The 26050-nt window shown below is 41.5% G+C and overlaps 1 protein-coding gene across 3 annotated transcripts in view; it reads right to left on the bottom strand.

Moving 5' to 3' along the window:
* LOC311131350 (flavin-containing monooxygenase 5-like) overlaps positions 1-21595 on the bottom strand; it is a 28639-nt gene extending 7044 nt beyond the window's left edge. Inside the window, exons 1-5 of one of the 3 annotated variants that reach the window (XM_084164298.1) lie at positions 21098-21595; positions 8042-8183; positions 6654-6842; positions 6356-6521; positions 4848-4990 (exon numbers count right to left, since the gene is read on the bottom strand). In XM_084164298.1, the coding sequence (XP_084020424.1) occupies positions 4848-4990; positions 6356-6521; positions 6654-6842; positions 8042-8173 (630 nt within the window). In that variant the 5' untranslated portion in view covers positions 8174-8183; positions 21098-21595. Of the gene's footprint in view, positions 1-4847; positions 4991-6355; positions 6522-6653; positions 6843-8041; positions 8184-17355; positions 17452-21097 lie in introns of those variants that run through there. The other 2 variants (XM_084164299.1, XM_084164297.1) reach the window with 2 other exon arrangements.
* Between the last annotated feature and the right edge of the window lie 4455 nt (positions 21596-26050).

Below are 26050 nucleotides of genomic sequence, written 5' to 3'. Positions count from 1 at the left end.
CTAAAATGTAAATATAAAGAAGGGCACCTATTGGTAGATGGGTAAAAAAACATTGAAGATCCCTTTGAGCATGGTAAAGTTATTAATTACACTTTGGATGGTGTATTAATACACCCAGTCACTACAAAGATACATGCGTCCTTCCTAACTCAGTTGACGGAGAGGAAGGAAACTGCTCAGGGATTTCACCATGAGGCCAATGGTGAATTTAAAACAGTTACAGATTTTAAATGGCTGTGATAGGAGAAAACTGAGGATGGATCAACAACATTGTAGTTACTCCACAATACTAACCTAAATGACAGTGAAAAGAAGGAAGCCTGTACAGAATAAAAAATATTCCAAAACATGCATCCTGTTTGCAACAAGGCACTAAAGTAATACTGCAAAAAATGTGGCAAAGCAATGAACTTTTTGTCCTGAATTCAAAATGTTATGTTTGGGGCAAGTCCAATGCAACACATTACTGAGTACCACTCTCCATATTTTCAAGCATAGTGGTGGCTGCATTATGTTATGGGTAAGCTTGTAATCGTTAAGGACTGGGGAGTTTTTCAGGATAAAAAAGAAATGGAGCTAAGCACAGGCAAAATCCTAGAGGAAAACCTAGTTAAGTCTGCTTTCCACCTGACACTGGGAGATTAATTTACCTTTCAGCAACACAAGGCCAAATCTACACTGGAGTTGCTTACCAAGAAAACAGTGAATGTTCCTAAGTGGCCGAGTTACAGTTTTGACTTAAATCTACTTGAAAATCTATGGCAAGACCTGAAAATGGTTGTCTAGCAATGATCAACAACCAATTTGACAGAGCTTGAAGAATTTAGAAAATAATAAAATGGTCAAATGTTGCACAATCCAGGTGTGGAAAGCTCTTCGAGACTTATCCAGAAAGACTCACAGCTGTATTCGCTGCCAAAGGTGCTTCTACAAAGTATTGACCCGGGGATGTGAATGCGTATGTAAATGAGATATTCCTGCATTTCATTTTTAATAAATGTAAAAATATAAAACATGTTTCCCTTTGTCATTATGGGGTATTGTGTGTAGATGGGTGAGAAAAAAAAAAAATTTAATCCATTTTGAATTCAGGCTGTAACACCAAAAAATGTGGAATAAGTCAAAGGGTATGAATACATTCTGAAGGCACTGTAGTTTAATGCTTCCCTTGTCTCCCCTTCTGGCTATTGGGAAAAAATCCATAGTGCGGGTTCTAAATGTATATGGCAAGGTAAGCGATCCCGGGTTAAAATTAACAAACTTACAAAGAGGGAAAGACGTATGAGGACTATCCGTACCAAACTTTAAATTGTATTTCCAGGCACTCGCATTTCGTCCCATACTAAATTGGTTTAGACATGATTATTCCATCCCCTGGCTGAGTATAGAGATAAATACAGTGTCTCATATTGCCCTGGAAGAGTAGGTCTTCACTGATACAGTGGGGGAAAAAAGTATTTAGTCAGCCACCAATTGTGCAAGTTCTCCCACTTAAAAAGATGAGAGAGGCCTGTAATTTTCATCATAGGTACACGTTTTTTGTAAGTCTTCACAAGGTTTTCACACACTGTTGCTGGTATTTTGGCCCATTCCTCCATGCAGATCTCCTCTAGAGCAGTGATGTTTTGTGGCTGTCGCTGGCAACACGGACTTTCAACTCCCTCCAAAGATTTTCTATGGGGTTGAGATCTGGAGACTGGCTAGGCCACTCCAGGACCTTGAAATGCTTCTTACGAAGCCACTCCTTCGTTGCCCGGGCGGTGTGTTTGGGATCATTGTCATGCTGAAAGAGCCAGCCACGTTTCATCTTCAATGCCCTTGCTGATGGAAGGAGGTTTTCACTCAAAATCTCACGATACATGGCCCCATTCATTCTTTCCTTTACACGGATCAGTCGTCCTGGTCCCTTTGCAGAAAAACAGCCCCAAAGCATGATGTTTCCACCCCCATGCTTCACAGTAGGCATGGTGTTCTTTGGATGCAACTCAGCATTCTTTGTCCTCCAAACACGACGAGTTGAGTTTTTACCAAAAAGTTCTATTTTGGTTTCATCTGACCATATGACATTCTCCCAATCCTCTTCTGGATCATCCAAATACACTCTAGCAAACTTCAGACGGGCCTGGACATGTACTGGCTTAAGCAGGGGGACACGTCTTGCACTGCAGGATTTGAGTCCCTGGCGGCGTAGTGTGTTACTGATGGTAGGCTTTGTTACTTTGGTCCCAGCTCTCTGCAGGTCATTCACTAGGTCCCCCCGTGTGGTTCTGGGATTTTTGCTCACCGTTCTTGTGATCATTTTGACCCCACGGGGTGAGATCTTGCGTGGAGCCCCAGATCGAGGGAGATTATCAGTGGTCTTGTATGTCTTCCATTTCCTAATAATTGCTCCCACAGTTGATTTCTTCAAACCAAGCTGCTTACCTATTGCAGATTCAGTCTTCCCAGCCTGGTGCAGGTCTACAATTTTGTTTCTGGTGTCCTTTGACAGCTCTTTGGTCTTGGCCATAGTGGAGTTTGGAGTGTGACTGTTTGAGGTTGTGGACAGGTGTCTTTTATACTGATAACAAGTTCAAACAGGTGCCATAAATACAGGTAACGAGTGGAGGACAGAGGAGCCTCTTAAAGAAGTTACAGGTCTGTGAGAGCCAGAAATCTTGCTTGTTTGTAGGTGACCAAATACTTATTTTCCACCATAATTTGCAAATAAATTCATAAAAAATCCTACAATGTGATTTTCTGGATTCTTTTTTCTCAATTTGTCTGTCATAGTTGACGTGTACCTATGATGAAAATGACAGGCCTCTCTCATCTTTTTAAGTGGGAGAACTTGCACAATTGGTGGCTGACTAAATACTTTTTTCCCCCACTGTATATCCCTAAAACAATGTAAACTATGCTTTGGTCCTATTATTGCTCACACAATCTCTATTTGACGCAAAATTGAAAAACAATGTAACTGGGAATCAAAATGGCATGACCATACTTAAATTTTTCACAATAATGCCTTGCTATCTGGAGGGCGGCCTTTTGCATCCCCCCAATGGTCCAAATGTGGAATCCGTATCCTTGCCGATATCATGGACAGGAATGGTTTGAGAACATTTAAAGATTTGAAAGACACATAACCACGCAACTCCTTTTTTCTATATTTACAATTTAGGTCAGCTATGCTGGCCTATGGAGTCCCTTGGGAAACCCAACTACCGAACCATCCAAAGATGGGATTTTAAAATAAATTATCTGGGCTCCCGAAAGGACTGATCTCTATAATATATAAATAACTTTTGGAAAGTTCATATTCTGAGCTAGCCGTGAAAAAAGTATGGTCCACAGATCTAAGTGAATATGAATAATCCTATAACTGGAACAGAATATGGAAAAATATTACCTTGGCATCCCGTAATCCGAACAATACATTTATACACTCACTGGACAGTTTATTAGGTACAACCATCTAGTACACGGTCGGACCCCCTTTGCCTCCAGAACAGCCTGAATTCTTTGGGTCATGGATTCTACAAGTTGGAAACGTTCCACAGGGATGTTGGTCCATGCTGACGTGATGGCATCACGCAGTTGCTGCAGATTGGACGGCGATTCACCACCGCCAACAGCCTGTACCGTTGACACCAGGCAGGCTGGGTCCATGGACTCAACCGGGATTCGTCAGACCAGGCGGTGTTTTTCCACTCCTCAAATTGTCCAGTGTTGGTGATCATGTGCCCACTGGAGCTTCTTCTTCTTAGCTGATAGGAGTGGAACCCGGTGTGGTCGTCTGCTGCAATAACCCATCCATGACAAGGATCGACAAGTTGTGCGTTCCCGAGATGCCGTTCTGCACTCCACTGTTGTACTGTGCCATTATTTGTCTGTTTGGTGTGGCCCGCCTGTTAGCTTGCATGATTCTTGCCATTCTCCTTCGACCTCTCTCATCAAGAAGCTGTTTTCACCCACAACACTGCCGCTGATTAGATGGTTTTTGTTTGTTGCAGCATTCTCTGTAAACCCTAGATACTGTCCTGCGTGAAAAGCCCAAGGGAGGTCGTTTCTGAGATACTGGATCAGGCGTGCCTGGCACCGACGATACCACACTCAAAGTCGTTTAGGTCACTCGTTTTGCCCATTCTAACGTTCAATCGAACAGTAACTGAATGCCTCGATGCCTGTCTGCCTGCTTTATATAGCAAGCCATGGCCACGTAACTCACTGTCTGTAGGAGCGATCCATTTTCGTGAACGGGGTGGTGTACCTAATAAACTGTCCGGTGAATGTACATTTTTAAGTTTGTTCACAGACTGTATTTAACACCAAGGAAATGTTTTACGATGAAATTGGCCCCATCTCTCAAACGTTCACTGTGTCCCCATATGATGTGGGAGTGCCCAGCAGTTAAATGCTTCTGGGACAAAGTGACAAAATTAATTTTGAAGTGCTTGAATTTAAATATTAAATGACAAGCAACCCTAGGAGAGGTGGGAAGGGGTGGAAAACATGGTTTCTTGGTGGGGATGTGGGTGGTTGGAGGGAGACATGTTAGATGGGTGGGGTTGGGGGAATGGGGGGTGTTGTTGTGGGTGGAAGCTCACTTTTTTCTCTCTCTCTTTTTACATACTACATTTATTGTTACTTTTTGGCTCTGTGATGTGAGCTAATAAATTATATGCATTTGTGTATTGTGCATGTAGCCACCCCAACAAGAAAATACATGTTTTATAAAGATTTGGCCACAAAAAAAAGAATTGTCTAAGTGTCTTCCTGTTCATGCAAGCCAGGAGTTTTGCATACTTCCCTACATAATATCTGAGAGAAATACTTCCAGAAGAATCAGATGATTTCGCACTCACCTGCTCCGCTACTCTGCTGGCATCCACAGCGATGTCACCTCCAGAATTCCCGATCCCAACCACCACCACCTTCTTCCCCTGCAGCCCCTCGGCACTGCGGTATTCCCAACTGTGTAAGTACCTGCCCTCAAACTCCTCTATACCTGGGAGGATCAGATAATCAAATAATAAATAATAATACTCCATCATGGCAATTGATTAAACAATGATAATTGAGCATGCTATTCAAATTATACGGTGTGAGGGCTATGACTGGGATATACACATGATGATGTATGTATGTACACTACCGTTCAAAAGTTTGGGGTCACTTAGAAATGTCCTTGTTGATTTTTTTTGCCAATTAAAATAACATCAAATTGATCAGAAATACAGTGTAGACATTATCAATGTTGTAAATGGCTATTGTAGCTGGAAACGGCTGACTTTTAATGGAATATCTACATAGGCGTACAGAGGCCCATTACCAGCAACCATCAGACTTGTGTTCCAATGGCACATTGTGTTTGCTAATCCAAGTTCATCATTTTAAAAGGCTAATTGATCATTAGAAAACCCTTTTGCAATTATGTTAGCACAGCTGAAAAATGTTGTGCTGATTAAAGAAGCAATACACGTGGGAGGCCACAGTGCACAACTGAGCAAGATACATTTGAGTGTCTAGTTTGAGAAACAGACGCCTCACAGGTCCACAACTGGCAGCTTCATTAAATAGTACCCGCAAAACACCAGTCTCAATGTCAACAGTGAAGAGGCGACTCCAAGATGCTGACCTTCTAGGCAGAGTTGCAAAGAAAAAGCCATATCTCAGACTGCCCATCTTAATATTTTCCTTTAATTGGCCAGTCTGAGATATGGCTTGTACGAGATCTTCAGTTTCTTGGCAATTTCTCAAATAGAATAGCCTTCATTTCTCAGAACAAGAATAGACAGACGAGTTTCAGAAGAAAGTTATTTGTTTCTGGCCATTTTGAGCCTGTAATCGAACCCACAATTGCTGATGCTCCAGATACTCAACTAGTCTCAAGGCCAGTTTTATTGCTTCTTTAAAATCAGCACAACAGTTTTCAGCTGTGCTAACATAATTGCAAAAGGGTTTTCTAATGATCAATTAGCCTTTTAAAATGATAAACTTGGATTAGCAAACACAACGTGCCATTGGAACACAGGACTGATGGTTGCTGATAATGGGCCTCTGTACGCCTATGTAGATATTCCATTAAAAGTCAGCCGTTTACAGCTACAATAACCATTTACAACATTAACAATGTCTACACTGTATTTCTGATCAATTTGATGTTATTTTAATGGACAAAAAAAATTGCTTTTCTTTCGAAAACAAGGACATTTCTAAGTGCACCCCAAACTTTTGAACGGTAGTGTATGTATGAAGGATGTGATTAGGATTTGAGTCTATATATCTCCAGTGATAGTAGCATATAAATGGACAATAAACAAATACACAACGTCACTGGGGACTATGATAGGGATAGAGAGTTGACTGCTACCTGGGAAGTCATTGAGAGGCAGGTGTGGTCGTGTAAAGTGACCGGTGCAGACCATCACAGCATCAAAGACCTGAGTCTCCCTCTGACCTTCTGTCCTCTCTGTCTCCACCTCCCACTGGCCCGACACTGGGAAGTCTGGCCTCTGTCGCACACTCACCACAGTGGTCTGACACACACAGGTAGGCAGGCAGACACGTACGCACACACCGCGAAATGAATCACTATTTACCATTGAAAGGGATCATAACATAAGATGTGACTGAATAAACATCAACTTCCTTCCTTCATGCCCTCTGACCTGGAAGAGGATGTGCTTGAAGAGGTCAAAGTTCTCAGCGTAAAGTCGTAGGTAGATCAGCAGCTGGGAGTGGTGCATGTTGTTGGGCAGGTGAGCTGGAGGAGGGAAGTCGCTGTATGACATCATTTCCTTGGAGCTGTTGATGATGACAGACTGGTAGATGTTGGCCCTGCCTGGGTCTGGATGCTCCTAAAGGACGAGGACACAGACTAAGGATATGCTATACACACTACTATTCACCTTATGACACCAGGAAAGGGCGCATCCAGTTTGTTACGACTGTTTTCCTCCTTCCGGCCCATTCACAAACAAGCAAAACTTTGTTAAATATGAATTATATTTGTAAAAACTATTAAATAACATGTTCATTCTATGTTGAGGAAAATTATTTTGAAAATGAAAACGTTTGTTTCCACATAGTATAAGCACTCGGAAGCTGACGTTAGTTAGCATTAGCATTCTCATAGAGAATGACTGGCAGTGTTAGCTAGTTAGCTTTGTGACACAAAATATCGCAAATATCGTAATGTTATCGATACAGAAAACATTTAGAACATGATTTCAGTCTTCGCCATTTATATTCTGTGTCTAACAACATTGCCATTTCAAGCATTGATCTTTGATTGGGATACAGCCTCTAAGGATAACGACCATTTGATACAGTCTAATATGCTAACTAGCTAACACCGTCAATCATTCTCTATGAGAATGCTAATGCAAACTAACGTCAGCTTCCGAGTGCTTATACTACGTGAAAACAAACATTTATATTTTTTCAATCATTTTCCTTCACAAAGAATAAACATATCTTTCAAATTCTGTGCACATTATTTAATAGTTTTGACCAATTTCATTCATATTTAATGAAGTTTTGCTTGTTTGTGAATGGGCCGGAAGGAGGAAAACAACTTGGGTCATCACTAGTTACCACAACCACAAAGTCATAAACCTTCTACAATTTATCTTCTTAAAATTGTATTTTAAACCTAACCCTAACCTTAACCACACTGCTAACCTTATGCCTAACCCTAACCTTAAATTAAGACCAGAAAGCACATTTTTGTTTTCATTAATGTTTTCTTTGTGGCTGTGATAACTAGTGGAAACCCAGGAACTGGGTCAAGTGAGCGGAGCATCATAAGGTGAATATACCACTTAGAATGCGTCCAATACATTAGATATTGGAACAAAGCCAGGGTAATTTATTATGGTTAAACTTTTGACATTGAAACAGAGCCAGTGTCATTTATATCGGATATTGAAATCTCCAGCAGTGGTGGGCAATGGCAAAACTCCATATTTGTACACACTCAACACACACATGTACGCACGCACGCAGAGTGGATTAGTGTCGATCAGGCATCAGGTTCCTCAGCCAGTCCACTCACCTTGAACCTCCACAGCCCTCCGATGTCTTCACTGCTCTCAAAGCAGGTGGGCTCCAGACCCTCGTCCAGACAGCTCTTGATGCTGGTCAGTCCCGAGGGACCCGCCCCGATCACTGCTACTGTACGCACCATTATGATGGAACTACACACACACAGAGAGAGAGAGAGAGAGAGAGATGTTTGTACCATTGGAATAACTACAACCAATTTACAATGTCACACTCACTTCTGTCCATGCACACCATCACACATGGAGAAACTTGGAGAAAGACTGACAGTTGTGTAGTGCTATTTTTTTTTTTAGGTGAGGGACGGACAGATGTAGCCTATTGAGTGGCCTATATACAATATAGATCAAATGCATCCTCCAATTGCAACGTCTGCCTATGCCCACACATATTGTCTCAATCATTTCTTTCTATTTTTAATACCCTCAAACACCAAGTTAGGCATCCTTCATTTCAAAATAGGCCATCATCACGGTCAATCAGGAATGATAATTCTTCACGTTTTACTGATGAAACATCCAAACTGCATCTGCATGCCAATCATTTGATTGTTCTCAATCAGTTTCATGGATGGGAATATGCATTTAGATCTTCTTGAATTACTGTTTCGTGAGCGAATTAGAGCAGAAGGTGTTAAAATATTACCCTTTCTTGTATTTTGTTTCAATCAAAGCATATACAGTATCCTGCCTAGTGGCGTGTTCTGTTGAGTTTTGGTGCATGAGAAAAAAAAGTGACCATTCAGCTTCAGCTAAACATCTTGAAATCTCATTAGAAATTAGATGTTTTTGGTGTAACAGTAATGTTATAGGCCTACTATGCTATGCTATTATATTTGGTTTTGTTATTTAAAATGCAAATTAATCATTATGTGATCTTGTGAGACATTGATTCAGCTTTGATCTAATTTGACTAAAGGAGCACAATTGTAAGAAGTGATAATCTTCTATATGTAATAATAATAAGTGATGAGTAGGAGGACTATAAGGCGTAGGCAACAGATCTTGATGAATGCCATTGGAGTGCCCTTCGTGGTGCTGAAAGGACCGCGGCAGGATCGCGCAATGATGTTAAAGAAGTTGAACCAACTTGAGGTGCTGAAGGGTAGCTGAAGGATAGCGCTGCCATTAGGTCGGTTCAGGAACAAACAATAATTGCACTATAGCCTAATAGGCCTACGACGTACAGTGATGGAAAAAAGTATTTGATCCCCTGCTGATTTTGTACATTTGCCCACTGACAAAGACATGATGAGTCTATAATTTTAATGGTAGGTTTATTTGAACAGTGAGAGACAGAATAACAACAAAATAATCCAGAAAAACGCATGCTAAAAATGTTATAAATTGATTTGCATTTTAATGAGGGAAATAAGTATTTGACCCCTCTGCAAAACATGACTTAGTACTTGGTGGCAAAACCCTTGTTGGCAATCACAGAGGTCAGACGTTTCTTGTAGTTGGCCACCAGGTTTGCACACATCTCAGGAGGGATTTTGTTCTACTCCTCTTTGCAGATCTTCTCCAAGTCATTAAGGTTTCGAGGCTCGAACCTTCAACTCCCTCCACAGATTTTCTATGGGATTAAGGTCTGGAGACTGGCTAGGCCACTCCAGGACCTTAATGTGCTTCTTCTTGAGCCACTCCTTTGTTGCCTTGGCCATGTGTTTTGGGTCATTGTCATGCTGGAATAACCATCCACGACCCATTTTCAATGCCCTGGCTGAGGGAAGGAGGTTCTCACCCAAGATTTGATGGTACATGGCCCCGTCCATCGTCAATTTGATGCGGTGAAGTTGTCCTGTCCCCTTAGCAGAAAAACACCCCCAAAGCATAATGTTTCCACCTCCTTGTTTGACGTTGGGGATGGTGTTCTTGGGGTCATAGGCAGCATTCCTCCTCCTCCAAACACGGCGAGTTGAGTTGATGACAAAGAGCTCGATTTTGGTCTCATCTGACCACAACACTTTCACCCAGTTCTCCTCTGAATCATTCAGATGTTCATTGGCAAACTTCAGACAGCCCTGTATATGTGCTTTCTTGAGCAGGGGGACCTTGCGGGCGCTGCAGGATTTCAGTCCTTCACGGCGTAGTGTGTTACCAATTGTTTTCTTGGTGACTATGGTCCCAGCTGCCTTGAGATTATTGACAAGATCCTCCTGTGTAGTTCTGGGCTGATTCCTTACCAGCCTTGTGTAGGTCTACAATCTTGTCCCTGACATCCTTGGAGAGCTCTTTGGTCTTAGCCATGGTGGAGCGTTTGGAATCTGATTGATCGATTGCTTCTGTGGACAGGTGTCTTTTATACAGGTAACAAACTGAGATTAGGAGCACTCCCTTTAAGAGCGTGCTCCTAATCTCAGCTCGTTACCTATATAAAAGACACCTGGGAGCCAGAAATCTTTCTGATTGAGAGGGGGTCAAATACTTATTTCCCTCATTAAAATGCAAATCAATTTATAACATTTTTGACATGCGTTTTTCTGGACTTTTTTGTTGTTATTCTGTCTCTCACTGTTCAAATAAACCTACCATTAAAATTATAGACTGATTATTTATGTCAGTGGGCAAACGTACAAAATCAGCAGGGGATCAAATACTTTTTTCCCTCACTGTATAGCTATTTGTAGGCTGTAGTCTAATGTAAATACATATAGCTTAATATCATTGCACTGTTTGCGAGGAGAGCTTTAGTTGCGAGTAGGCATTTCATTGTATTGTGTAGTTTACACTACAACGCTGTATCTTAAATAAACTTGGATTTGATTAGCTTGAACACGATTACAATATACCTTATTACAGAATAAAATAAAACAGAGGTGAACTATCAATCTATATAATTTATTTGCATAGATTAAACATACTATCAAATCAATTCACCAAGTAGTGAACATAAACAATTACTACATATAAATTGCAGCAAATCCAGTTGAAAAACAGCCATAAAATCTAACTTTTGGTGTAGTGTATTCATGCATCTCAATAAACTATATCCTAAATGCATTATTACCTTCAACTTGGCCCAATTCACATGTACAATTGACCACCCTGATATACCAAGCTAGACCAATAGCCAATATAGGCTAAATATCCCAAGCAGGGCTACAGCAACTTCCAGAAGAGGGTCAGGCTCCTTGGGCTTTGCAGTGGCCACTGGTTTTGGTGTCTTTTGGCAGAACGGTGTCGCTTTAACCAAGTGGTCACATATCGTTCTGGGTTCCACTGCCCAAGAGGGGATCCGTGGAGTTTTATGAACATCAATGCAGACACACAGTGAATTTGGATCCTAGATATCGTTGGTGTGATAAGGTTAATCTGCCTAAACCCCCTCTCACACTCTGCCGAGCTGCAGATTTTCCCCCCAGGTTCTGATTGGCCAAAGTGGTCAAGCACGTAGCCTACAGTTCTTCATTAGTCTCGCCACTGTCAGAGAGAAGACACCACCACTTACCTACCTTTAGGCTGCTATACATATTTATTTGGTTTGCCATTCATAATTTTTCATGGGATTTGAGTGGCAATTAAATATAATTTATCAGAAGTCATTTTCCAGAAATAATTTTACCAGCTCAAATTGGAAAAAAATGTGGGAGCTGCGCCCCAGCAGCACTACACCCCTGGACACTAGGAACCCTGCCCTGCACAGACAGGAAAGGGTCATGGCCAGACCAGATCAGTGCCTCTGATTGGTTAGTGGGAATGGCACTGTTCCTGGAGGATGGTCACAAAAACTTTCGAGCTAAGAGCCAAATTTTATGACCCCTTGGGGGGGATGGGCAGTGGAGTGAGGTGTGAGATGGACAGCACAACAACATTTTACATTTTCGTCATTTAGCAGACGCTCTTATCCAGAGCGACTTACAGTTAGTGAATGAATACATGTTTTTAGTTTTTTTCATACTTGCCCCCCGTGGGAAACTAACCCACATCCCTGCCGGCCAAACCCTCCCCTACCTTGGACGACGCTGAAGGGCAAGAAGGGCAATTCTCAACGCTTTCTAATTTGTTTTATTTTAAACGTGTTGATGTTATTTTAACCATGTTTTGCATTTCTCTGAATGCACAATCCATACACCATTGTCAATCAATCAATGATTGGCTTAGCAACTTACAGCTATTTACAGTGCATACGGAAAGTATTCAGAACCTTTCCCTTTTTCTACATTTTGTGACGTTACAGCCTTATTCTAAAATTGATTGAATTGTTGTTTTTTCCTCATCAATCTACACACAATACCCCATAATGAAAACAGGTTATACATTTTTGCTAATGTATTAAAAATAAAAAGCTGAAATATGACATTTACATAAGTATTCAGACCCTTTGCTATGAGACTCAAAATTGAGCTCAGGTGCATCCTCTTTCCATTGACCATCCTTGAGATGTTTCTACAACTTGATTGGAGTCCACCTGTGGTAAATTCAATTGATTGGACATGATTTGGAAAGGCACACACCTGTCTACATAAGGTCCCACAGTTGACAGTGCATGTCAGAGCAAAACCCAAGCCATGAAGTCGAAGGAATTGTCCGTAGAGCTCCGAGACAGGATTGTGTTGAGGCACAGATCTGAGGAAGGATACCAAAAAATGTATGCAGCATTGAAGGTCCCCAAGAATACAGTGGCCTCCATTATTCTTAAATGGAAGAATTTGGAACCACCGAGACACAGCTGTCCACCCAGCCAAACTGAGCAATCGGGGGAGAAGGGCCTCGGTCAGGGAGGTGACCAAGAACCCGATGGTCACTGACAGAGCTCCAGAGTTCCTCTGTGGAGATGGGATAACCTTCCAGAAGGACAACCATCTCTGCAGCACTCCACCAATCAGGCCTTTATGATAGAGTGGCCAGATGGAAGCCACTCCTCAGTTTGCCAAAAGGCACCTAAAGGACTCTTAGAGCATGAGAAACAAGATTCTCTGTTCTGATGAAACCAAGATTGAACTCTTTGGCCTGAATGCCAAGCGTCACATCTGGAGGAAACCTGGCACCATCCCTAACGGTGAAGCATGGTGGTGGCAGCATGTGGGGTAGTTTTCAGCAGCAGGGACTGGGAGACTAGTCAGGATCGAGGGCAGACCTGAAAATAGCTGTGCAGCTCCAACCTGGCAGAGCTTGAGAGGATCTGCAGAGAAGAATGGGAGAAACTCCCCAAATACAGGTGTGCCAAGCTTGTAGCGTCATACCCCAAAATACTTGAGGCTGTAATCGCTGCCAAAGTGCTTCAAAAGTACTGAGTAAAGGGTTTGAAAACTTATGTAAATGTGATATTTCCAGTTTTTTTATATACATTTGAAAACATTTCTAAAAACCTGTTTTTGCTTTGTCATTATTGGGTATTGTGTGTAGATTGATGAGGGAGAAACTATTTAATCAATTTTAGAGTAAGGCTGTAACGTAACAAAATGTGGAACAAGTCAAGGGGTCTGAATACTTTCCGAATGCACTGTAAGTGGGTTTGAGTCAACATTTCACTCCTTTAACCTTATCGACAGAGAATGTACACCTTAACATTTAGTTTATCTACAGAGAGATACAGCAGTTATGTGGATGTGAACTTTGGTCTAGTTAAACGATTTTACAGCTCCTGTCCTGGTCTCCACTCATTGAGGGCATGAGGCAGTGTGAGAGTAGGGGACGGTAAGGAGCAAATCAGTACATATTACTGAATACTTTAAAGGGCTTTTTTCCTGTGAAGAACTCTTTTATCAGGGTTAGTTATCCTAATCTTTGTTTTAATCGTCTAAAGGTTCTTCCTTGAACCCTCTATGAAGGGTGTAAAGCCTTATTTGCATATTTATCAGTATGCCTTTCGAGTGAACTCAGTGGCCTTGTGGTTAGAGTGTCCGCCCTGAGATTGAAATGTTCAGAGTTCAATCCTTGACCGAGTCATACCAAAGACAGAAAAAATGGGACCCTCTGCTTGGCACTCAGCTATAGATAGATTGGGAATAAGGCTGTGTCCAGGGGGTGTATTTGTAAATTTTTACATTTTTTGTCATTTAGCAGACGCTCTTATCCAGAGCAACTTACAGTTAGTGAGTGCATACACTTTTCATACTGGCCCCCCGTGGGAATCGAACCCACAACCCTGGCGTTGCAAGCGCCATGCTCTACCAACTGAGCTACAGGAGGCCCCATCACGCTACAGAAACAGGAGATCTCGTTCGCACAAGCCAAGGCTCATGCAAGGCTACTTACTTACCTTTGAGTGAATTGTAGAGTTACTGTGTTTGTTGGTGACAGAGACATGGTTGTTGCATTCAATGGCCCTCACCAAGTGAGTGCCTAAGTTAATGTTATCATTAAACTCTTTATGACAATACATTACATATATCATAAGGCCTTACTTTGACGGCCTAGTTTTACCCTAACACACTGGTTAACACTTTTGGTTTGCAGGCCACATCAGGCATGCAAGTCACATTATGCTCCAAGTGATGTGTTTTTCCTATTGGAATTCCAGCCAGAGTGGGGATATCCAACAATTGGAACATTTAATCACACACAACCTGCATTTGAAATGACTGCCAATGTACCTAAACTGGAACAACCATCTCAGAAACAGGGCAAAATAAATCCAACTACTAACAGATAGGATTAGTTTAGAAAAATGTATGTTATTGTTTGTTTGTGTAGCATAAGATAAATCCATCAATCAATGTAGTTGTCAAGCACAGATATTGAAACAAACGATTCGAAAAATCTACCTGCAATAGATCATGTTCGGAAATATGATAATGATGGGTGTGTTGACTGTTTCTAAGTGTGTTACTCTACACAGAGTAACAATGACCCAATCACACTCAACTCTGGGTATTAACACCAACACTGGGGTTCTTTTACACCACTTAGAGTTTATTCAACTCTAGAAATGTTACACTGAAAAATCATCACTAGGTAACACTTGGCAATTTGCTGTGTACAAATACTGTATTATTCCCATATAGGTACAGTTCTCACATCTATCTTTTGCAACATAAAATTACTCAAACTCTTGATATTAAAGTTTAAACACTGAGGTAAACACTAGCTCACCTCACAATGCTCAGGCACTATTTAAAAGAATGTGGAAAAATACAATAAAAAAAGCTTATTCAGATTTAGAAGGGCCCCATAACTCTTAACCTACATACATACATGGATAGGAGTATACTGCCAAGACAGAGAGGGGAAATAGAGAGTGGGAGAGAGAGAGAGAGAGAGAGAGAGAGAAACACACTGGGCACACACTGGTTGAATCAACGTTGTTTCCACATAATTTCAATGAAATGACATTGAACCAACTTGGAATAGACATTGAATTTGTTGCATCCTAAGATGCTAGGTTATTTTACTCTAGACTCCTAGGCGTACTTATAATAAACAGAACAGATTTATTTTATGTTCTCCTTAACACATTCCAGTCGACCACTCTCTACAGTGTCTTCAGCCCAACTCCCCAATACATCATTTAACTTGTACCGCCCTTGCATCACATAATCCAATCACTTCAATGCAAGAACGGAAACCCCATTGTCATTTGTTAATGCAGAAAACTCAACCCCTGCATACAAATCCCATTGGCTATTTGCAACCATTTTAAATATAAACTCATTAACACATAATGCATTTGTCAATACACCACAGAATTGACTTCTGTGCCAAGTGGGAAGAGAGGGAGAGGGAGGGTATAGGGTAACAAGAGCTGTTTTGCAGACCAACCAGGGGTACTGGAGACTATGTCGGTGTGAGCCAAAGAGAACGGAACATGGCAGAGAGCCAAAACACATATTTCCTGGAAATCCTAGAGCATGGGGACGATCGCTGTAAAACTGCTCAACTCTCAGTAGCACAGCATGATATGCATTGTTCCACGAAGAGTGCCTTTCATGTACACTCAGTTGAACAGTTAGATCACGTACATCTACGCTCTAACTAAACCATGTTCAAAATTATAATATTAGTGTTACGTTTTTATAAAATATTTTTCGCTGGAAAACCCAATTTTGGCATGCCCACGTCATGTTTGTCCAACTTCTAGGAAGATTTTAACCCACTTAACCCCAAACTTTGCCCATGTTTGCTTTGACAAAGTCATTTCTGAAGATTATTTAGTCCATGCGTTATGTGATTAATTTACATTTGTCCCTCAGGTCAACCATTATAGTCATTTTTCTTCATTTAACCTCTGGAGATGGGAAAACATATTTGTTTTATAGTTGAACATGTGCTATTTATGACAGAATGTAAAGAGTTGGTAAAATACAAAAAAAAAGTTTATATATATTTTTATGTACAAAATTATATTACCCATACTTGCGACTAACGCCACGCTCACGTGCTAGTCGGAACTAGGAAACTGACATTTCTGACTTGCAAACTTGCTGTAGAAAGATGATCCTGAGTTTCCCACTTGGGATGTATCAGAATCAACCAAAAGGAAGCGCTACGCAAATAACTTATGTTCATTTTAAGGGTTGTGGCCAGACCAGATCAGTGACACTGGTTAGTGGCACTGTTTTCTGGGGGATGGTCACAAAATATGTCCAGCTAGTAGCCAAAGTCTATGCCCCCTTGACTATAAGCCCTGATGGGGGGGATGGGCAGTAGTGAGGTGTGATATTGTAATGAGAGAATGTAAACCCTATTTTAACCCTGCAGGAGTGGTTATGTTTACTGAAACAGAGTAATTTGCATCTCTAAATGCACTGTTTCTTTAGAACTTCACTAATTGGCTTTTCAATCCATTGACCATTGTCAATCAATCAATGATTAACTTAGATACCTACATCTATTTAAGAGTGCTTGAGTCGATCAGGACACAGAAGGGTATAAACAGAAAATAATACAGATCATCAAAAATAACTGTGACTTCAAACTGAACAACAAAGAGCTCTAGAAACAAAGTAACCAATATAAAGTATCTGCCTCTTCAGTGAATAAGGAACACAGAGTTCCATGAACATGAACATGTTTTATCAGTCTGATGTAATCAGTGTCTCAGGAAGATTTGCACTATAAATACCTTGCTTTTATGTTTTCCCAGAATATTTAAAAGGGAGAGTTGCTCACCCATTGCTCTGGTTTGATATTTTTTCTTAAAAAGCATGAAACATGTAGCCTGATCCCGTTTAATGTAATCTCGTGTGATCAGGTGGCTTTGCGAGGCTATGAAACATCATTGAACAACACACAAAACACTTTTTCAAACAGTAAACATTGATGGAAAAAAAAATTATGCACTCACTAACTGTAAGTCGCTCTGGATAAGAGCGTCTGCTACATGACTAACATGTAAATGTAATGATGAAGAAGTTGTGCTTACCTCTCTATTCCAGTGGACACGGGTTGAAATGAGCCCAAGGTACAGTGTTGCCAACTCCTCAGTAAGGAAAGTAGCTATTGGCTGTCCTAAAAGTCGCCAGAACAGCCAATAGCTGTAGGAGAGAGGCATAACGTCGTGGGAGAGACAAAACGTGAGTAAAAAACACCCTACATTTACACCCCGCCCTGAATGTAAACCAGGGCGGAATCAGCCAGCGGCGGCTTCCCGCATGCTCGATTCATTTGCAGTCTGGACGCGGAGGGGTGAACATCTCCTGTTGTGACTGTAGCTGGGAGGGACTGCTGCGCGAGGACTGGGCCGCTTGTAAGTGCTTTGGGACGGGGGTAACAAAGCACCCGCTGCTCGTTGAGAAGAGTAAGAACGATACGTGCTTTCACGTCAGTCTCCAAAAGTCGCTAGATTTGTCGCTAGTCGCTTTTTTGAAAATGTGTCGCTAGAGGGGTCTGAAAACCCGCTAACTATAGCGACAAATTCGCTAAATTGGCAACACTGTAACAAACCCCAGAGCTCTCTTTCTCTCCTCCACCCCTCCTCCAAATCCTCCAGCCCCTTGTCACTCAAACCAGCACTGATTGGTTCATTTCACTAGCCGTGTGTCTGTGAAACAATTATGATTGGTCAACTGTGACTGATTTGTCAACCAAGTGACTCAAGTCAAGAGATGAGAAACAAACCCCAAACCTGATCCCACACTGTTTTACATTTTCTTTATTGCTTTTTAAATGTCAAACACAGATCTTTATACACTACAGTAATGCCTTCTTCAGTAGGACATGCTTTGGTTTGATGTTGAACAGGTACAGAAAGAGGCTGGATATAGCCTACAAGAGTACAAACTAGAGGATAGAGGCTACATAAACAAATACTATAGTGTATACTATGGTATGAATACTATAATATTGACTGTAGTGTTTTTGTGTGGATAATACTGTAGTATTTACTATAGTATTCTACAGTTTACAACATAATTCTATAGTAAGTACTGTAATATTCTATAGTAAACTTTAGTATTTTTTCATGTGGGCAGTTATGAAGGATGGTTTAATTTGATTTATTTTCTATTTAACATGTATTTAAGCAGGGAGTCCCATTAAGACCAAGGTCTATTTTTCAAGAGAGCCCTGCATGACAAGATCAGCAGCAATTACACAAACATGTTAGACACAAATATTACAATCAAGGCAGAAACACACATTTTTTTTTGAAATACAAAACACAATTATAAACTAGAAAAGGTCATTTCCTGAAGTAAATGTGTGTGCCTTTGCTTTGTATTCTTGAAGTAGGCTGAAACGGATCAAGAGAAGTGGCAAATCCAAATGTTGCCTTTGAGGTCTATGGAGCTATTATGCAAATGTAAAATGGTTATAGTTCAAAATGTATAGATAGTGAAGGGTTGGCTGAGGACACACTTGATTGATCTTTACTTTAAAGGTCATATCAGGACATGTTCAGTATAACCTGTAATTTTCCATTCTGTACAAGCTGTAACTTTCTAATGAGTATGAAGCTGTATTTTCCCACTCAGATAATAAAATGGATTGTTAGTGCGGCCTATCTCTGCTGGACACTCGCCAGGCAATGCACTCACTTGTTTTTAAAATTATAACTTTGGGTGGTTGCTTATGGAGCCTCTTCCAGGCACCACCTCATTATATTCAATGTCATTCTGTGAATATTCCCTTTGAAACTGTTATCAGTCTCATATGACCCAATGTCTGTAATATTACATGTATACATCATTCAAAAAGACTATATAAACCCTGGTCTTTGAGCCATTTGGCTTAGCCATCTTAACAAATTGCATCGGGCGCCTGTTGGGACATGAAATACATTTTCAGGAACTTGATGACTGTCATCTGAATTGTCGCCTTTTAAACCGAATTCTACCCCCAAAGCCTTCAATAGTATCAAAAGCTTTTGACAAGCAATGTACAATGCATTCGGAAAGTATTCAGACCCTTTGAGTTTTTCCACATTTTGTTGCGTTACAGCCTTATTCTAAAATGGATAAAATAAAAATGTTTCCTCATCAATCTACACACAATACCCCATAATGACAAAGCGAAAACAGGTTTTTAGAACAGAAATACCGTATTTACGTAAGTATTCAGACTGTAAAATTAACTCTGTCCATAAGGTGTAGATAGTAAGTATAGACCGGAAGTAGAGGCCTGGGCGTTGTTGTTCACTAATTTACTCCAAGTAGGGAAAGGATGGTGGGGTTGAAAAGTAATAAAGGGGAATATATATATAAAAAATAAAAATAAACATGGGGGATTGGAAGTGATGCAGACAATTACATTGATAGAAGATACAATCTATCTGCAATATTAAGCTGATCCATTCCCCTTTAGATAAAAAAAAAAAAAAAAAATTATTCAGACCCTTTGCTAAGGACTCTCAGACCATGAGAAACAAGATTATCTGGTCCGATAAAACCAAGATTGAACTCTTTGGCCTGAATGCCAAGAGTCACGTCTGGAGGAAACCAGGCACCGCTCATCACCTGGCCAATACCATCCCTATGGTGAAGCATGGTGGTGGCAGCATCATGCTGTGGGGATGTTTTTCAGCGGCAGGAACTGGGAGACTAGTCAAGATCGAGGGAAAGATGAACAGAGCAAAGTACAGAGAGATCCTTGGCTTCATTTCTGGAGAGACCTGAAAATAGCTGTGCAGCGATGCTCCCCATCCAACCTGACAGAGCTTGAGAGGATCTGCAGAGAAGAATGGGAGAAACTCCCCAAATACAGGTGTGCCAAGAAGACTCGAGGCTGTAATCGCTACCAAAGGTGCTTCAACAAAGTACTGAGTAAAGGGTCTGAATACTTAAAATGTGATATTTCAGTGTTTTACTTTTAATACATTTGCAAAAATAAATCAAACAATTTAATCAATTTTAGAATAAGGCTGTAACGTAACAAAATGTGGAAAAAGTGAAGGGGTCTGAATACTTTCCGAATGCACTGTATGTTGAGTCAGTCTGCACATTTTAAAGTTGGTTTGGCATTTAAAGCTTAAACAGTACAAATGTTTACCATGTTAAAGCCCCCATGCAGTCTTTTTAATTGTATTTTTAAATCATCACTGTATGTCTAATACATCACTGTGGTTTATTTCATGAAAACAAACATTTATTTCCCTAAGCCTCCTTTTGCCATTGAAATGCTCAGTCTGTGGGCATGTTGATACAAATTGTAATATATGTACATGCACAGCCCTGATTGGCGGAGAGGATCATCTAGACCAGGGGTAGCCAACTAGATTCAGCCGCGGGCTGATTTTTGTGGGAGCGGATAGTCTGTTCCACAGCCCCCTGATGTCACAACTGCTCCGAAGCAGGTGGGCTTCAGACCCTCATCCAGACTGCTCTTGATGCTGGTCAGACCTGAGGGACCCGCCCCAATCACACACACATGCTGAGACATACTGTCCATCTGTCTGTCTGCAGAGGGTGGGAGACATAGGACAACACTATAGAAGGCAGATGTGACAGATACTCTAGTTCAGTTTCCACTGAGCCTACAGAGAAACCATTGCATCACCCCACAGATCCCTGTTATCGTTCCTCTGTCTGTACTGGCAGCTTAAACCAACAACTGTCCAACTCACTCTACCAACAGAATCACACCTGAGAAAATGTAGATAATTTCATAAACCTGAATAACAATGCAAACTAATCTGAATCAGTTGGCTGTCACCCATAGACTGTACTCACCTGGTTCAGTGAGTAGATCGAGAAACCTGTGTCTTGCCTGTATATACTACCTGTTTATTACCTGTTTGTTGCCTGTGCTCGCTGGTGTGGAAAACTTCTAAACTCCCAAAACCCAGGTTTTTGTGTAACCCCAGTCTGTAATGCAGTCAGTGGGAAGGACTTTGCTCCCTGTTAACTGGAACTCTGTCAGATTCAGGTCATAGTTTGGTAACCCACAGATAGCCCTTATCATGACTCCAATTCCATTGCATTACATTGGGTCATTCGACGCCCCATTCAGCCTTGTGAGTGAAATGCCCCGACGAAAATATGCCTTGCACAAGACACTCGCATTTGCAATTTAACTTTTCATATGAATGAGAAAGATTATTTCTCGCTGGTATGAAAGTTAAGATCCGAAGGTTTCCAAAACTGTATTGCAAGCAGATTATTGACGTTTCTAAACATTAAAAAACAGCGTCAGGATTGAAGTTCACATGGAGCCAGCTGGTCCATACCTTCAGCTGAGAACCCAAAAGGGGGGCCGGCTGTAAGCCCCCTTGGGTTCTCTAGAGCTGCTCCACAGTGTGCTTGTGGTGCTCCCCCCATTTTTTCCCATGTTAGATTTCAGTATGCATTCTTGGAATAACTGAATCTGTAATCTTTCAGGTCAAACTTTCTAATTCCTTGAGGATTTGAACTTTTCCCTAAGAGGCCTGCCCTGCACACATAGACTCTGACCAGTATATTAGCAGAGTAAAGAAAGTTCACAAATCAGGAAGTGAACTAAAAGCAGAGTAGGGAAGTGTCCTATAGGTCAGTGGTTCTCGGGGACCCTCAGACGTTTCGCAATTTTGTTGTAGCTCTGAACTAGCTCACCTAATTCAACTAGTCAAGGGCTTGATGATTAGTTGACAAGTTGAATCGGGTGTGCTTGCTCTGGAATAGATCAAATACATAGAACAGCTGGGGGTCCCCGAGGAGTGGTTTGAGAACCACTGCTATAGGTTAACCCTTTTTTGACATACTTAAATAACCCTGAGGGTTGTTACTAGCCTACAGAACTCAATTTCATCTACCTAAGGGAAGAAGCTGAAACTCATAAACATGAGGATGAACTCATCTCACCATCCACCATGTTACCTTCAACTTGTTTTGACAGAATCCTCTAGAAGGGGTGGACATGTAAGATAAAGTGCAGACCAGAATACTGGCAGCAGGGAATTATAATGTATTTATAAATGTTTATTTTCACACAGAAACTTTGTGAAGATCTTTATGGTGTGAGGTGAGGTATAGCCGCATTAAAGGTTTGCCTTCTACCCAGTTTGCCTTTCACATACGGTTATCATACACACAGTCCAGTTACAGTATATTCTTTGATGGTCTTAACTCTTTACCAGTAATAAACTTCACAGCAAAGGAATGGATCTGAGAATGATGTTTGTAGATCATGTAGTACAGAAGAGGAAGTGGGGAGGGGGTGGTGTTCAGGTCGTATTCAGGTTTTCTGGGTGTTGTTAAGAGAGGCGAGGAGGGGGTGGAGGAGGGGTGTGGCTGTGGGTAGACGTTGAAGGGTTTGGGTGAGAGGAGTGTCGAATTAAAGCTCTCTGGGGGGTTAGGGTGAGAGGAGGATGTTGTTCAGGCTGTCCGGGGCTGAGGTTGGAGATGAGGGGCGTAAGAGAGAAGGGGGGATGGGAGGAGAGGAGGGAAGTGAGGGAGGAGGAGGGTTAGGGTGAGAAGAGGGTGGTGTTCAGGGTCAGGCATGAACACAAACAGCATAGTATAAGTATCTCTTCAATATCAATATAAACTTCTATTTGTTTAGTTTGATTATATCTTAAATACAAATATACAGGTAACTGCCAAAATAATGGAAACACTTGAGTAAATGAGGGATACAAAGTATATTGTAAACAGGTGTGGTTCCTGAGTTAATTAGGCAATTAACATCCCATCATGCTTAGGGTCAATTATTTTGGCCATTATTTTGCCTACCATGGCTATGCCCCATAGGATGACAATGCCCCCATCCACAGGGCACGAATGGTCACTGAATGGTTTGATGAGCATGAATCGATGTAAACCATATGCCAGAGGAGGAAGGGGAGGACCATCCTACTCAGTGTTCATTTTTAAATAAAACTATACTAAATATATTCACGTCACCAAATAACTGATTAAAACACACTGTTTTGCAATGAAGGTCTATCTCCCGAGTGGCGCAGTGGTCTAAGGCACTGCATCGCAGTGCTAACTGTGCCACTAGAGATCCTGGTTCGAATCCAGGCTCTGTCGTAGCCGGCCGCGACCGGGAGACCCATGGGGCGGCGCGCAATTGGCCCAGCGTCGTCCAGGGTAGGGGAGGGAATGGCTGGCAGGGATGTAGCTCAGTTGGTAGAGCATGGCGTTTGCAACGCCAGGGTTGTGGGTTCGATTCCCACAGGGGGTATGAAAAATAATAATGTATGCACTAAACTGTAAGTCGCTCTGGATAAGAGCGTCTGCTAAATGACGTAAATGTAATGTAAATGTATAGTAGCCTCAACAGCACTGTACGGTAGCACCAGGGTGTAGCCGGAGGACATTTATTTTCCATCCTCCTCTGGGTACAAAACCTAGAAGGCTCATTGTTCTCACCCCCTTCCATAGACTTACACAGTAATTATGATGACTTCCGGTGGATGTCCTCCAACCTATCAGAGCTCTTTCAGCATGAACTGACATGTTGTGAATCCAATCAAAGGATCAGAGAATTAATCTAGTACTGAAAGCATAAGCTACAGCTAGCTAGCACTGCAGTACATAAAATGTGTTGAGTAGGTGACTCAATGAGAGAGAAAGACAATAGTTGAACAGTTTTGAACACATTTCTTCAAAAATAAAGGTGAAGAAACAGAGAGAGAGACATTTTGTAGTATTGTTTAAACGTTCACTTACGCTAGCTAATGCAGCTAATTTAGCCTATTCAACAACCTGACTCAAACGGATAGGAATTATATTTATGTTAGCTCGCTGGCTAAGGCTATCCAACAGTCTTTGCTTTTGGTTTTATTAATTTATTGCCACTGGGACCCGCCGGTGTAACTGCTGTTCACATGGATTGGATTGTGGGTTTACTAAAGCGTTACTATAGTCGCTATGTTGACTACAACGTTAGCTAATATGGTGACAACGATGTAGGCTGTGTGTAGCGGTTATGGTATGACGTTATTCTTTTTTGCCTGGTCACAGACAGCTGTTGTGTTGTGCACTGAAGTCCACAAGTGAAGGGAAAATGTGAGAGGAGGATAGCGCATAGATGCTGTTTGTATGGCTGCTATGAAAGTGAACTGTGTGTGCGGGTGATCAGGGGTGTATTCATTCCACCAATTCTGTTGCAAAAAGTTTATTAAACGGAAGCAAATGGATAGAAAATGAGAATGGACCTAACTGAATTTGTCCGATAGAAACTTGTTTTAGTTGCAAAACATTACATAATGTTTTGCAACTGTTTGGACTAATGATTAAACCCTAGATCAGCTAGATTCAGGCAAGTGTGTGCAAGGCGGTATTGAATGTTTCACTGTCTGTCAACTTGATTACCGGTACTCCAATTTGTCTCTCGACCAGTGCACCTACGTTATAAACTTTCATTTGTAGGCTAGGTTGTAACAACCTCATGATGGGTATAGGGCAAATTTGAGTATCATGTAGTAGCCTAAACCTATCAACGTTACATTAAGCTGAGTGAATAGAATATGAATGACAGTCATCCAATAGGCTGTAACAGAAATAAGGCCATGCTCATAAAAAAAATTAAATCGTCTTCCCTAATCTTAAACGGCACTGACCGTTTAAGAGTATGATAGGGTGATACGGTGTGTGTATGTGAGCATGTGTGTTTCTGTGTGTGTGTATGTGCTTATGCGTATGTATATTTGTTGATGTGTGTGTGTGTGTGTCCACCTTACTCCAGTCCTCAAACAACACACTGGAGCCTCTGATCTGTTGGACAATGGGTTTGACCACGAATCCACCGGTCAAGATCTTATTGGGAAGCTCATCGTTGATCACTGGAATCTGACTGAACAACCTAGAAGAGAGGAGAGGATGTATACATGTATTACACACACACACAATGTACGCCCTCAAACCCAAACACAGGTAAGTCCACCATGTGTGTGTGCATATGGTGTTGTCATATATGGCGTTGAGTTTCTTCTCTCCGAACCAGCTGAGCCAGTTGGCAATGGGACAATCTGAATTTGACCCTGTATCAGTGGTTACCTGCTCAGAATCTGACCCTCTATCAGTTGTTAGTTACCTGCTCGGCCACCCGGCTGGACTCCACAGCGATGTCTCCTCCAGAGTTGCTGATGCCGATCACCACCACCCTCTTCCCATGGAGGTCCTCTGGACCCTTATAGTCCTGTGAAAGTACTTCCCCTCAAACAACTCATTACCTGAAACACACACAGTAGAGCATCCCAATCTATTATTATATTGGTACAGTCAGAAGATAATTGTCTCAGCTCTGAGAATGGTTCAATTAGTTTTTTCTTGCCATAGTGCTAACTGCTTGCGCTAGGGGTCTAGGCCAGGTTATTGTAAAGCACTTTGTTACAAAAATTAGATTTATATTTGCTGATTGGTTGAGTGATTCATACTGCTGACCTGGGAAGTCTCAGTGGTAGGTGTGGGAGGAGTAGTGACCAGAGCAGACGATGACAGAGTCAAACATGTGTCTCTCCTCTTGTCTCTCCCTGTTCTCTGTCACCACCTCCCACTGGCCTGAACGACTGAAGTCTGGCCTCTGTCTCACACTCCACACGCTGGTCTGAAACACACACGCGAGCATGCATGCATGCACACACACACACACACAAAATCAACCAACCTTGAACCCACCAACCAACCCATTATTCCCCATAATTTTGTCTGTAAAGTCACCCTGCTGTTACCTGGAAGTGGATGTGCTGGAGCAGTTTGAGG

This window comes from Coregonus lavaretus (genome assembly GCF_964263955.1).
Source record: "Coregonus lavaretus genome assembly, chromosome: 6".
Classification (NCBI taxonomy): Eukaryota; Metazoa; Chordata; class Actinopteri; order Salmoniformes; family Salmonidae; genus Coregonus; species Coregonus lavaretus.
Note: the sequence above shows the minus strand (reverse complement) of the source record. Positions and strands in the feature narration are given on the sequence as shown.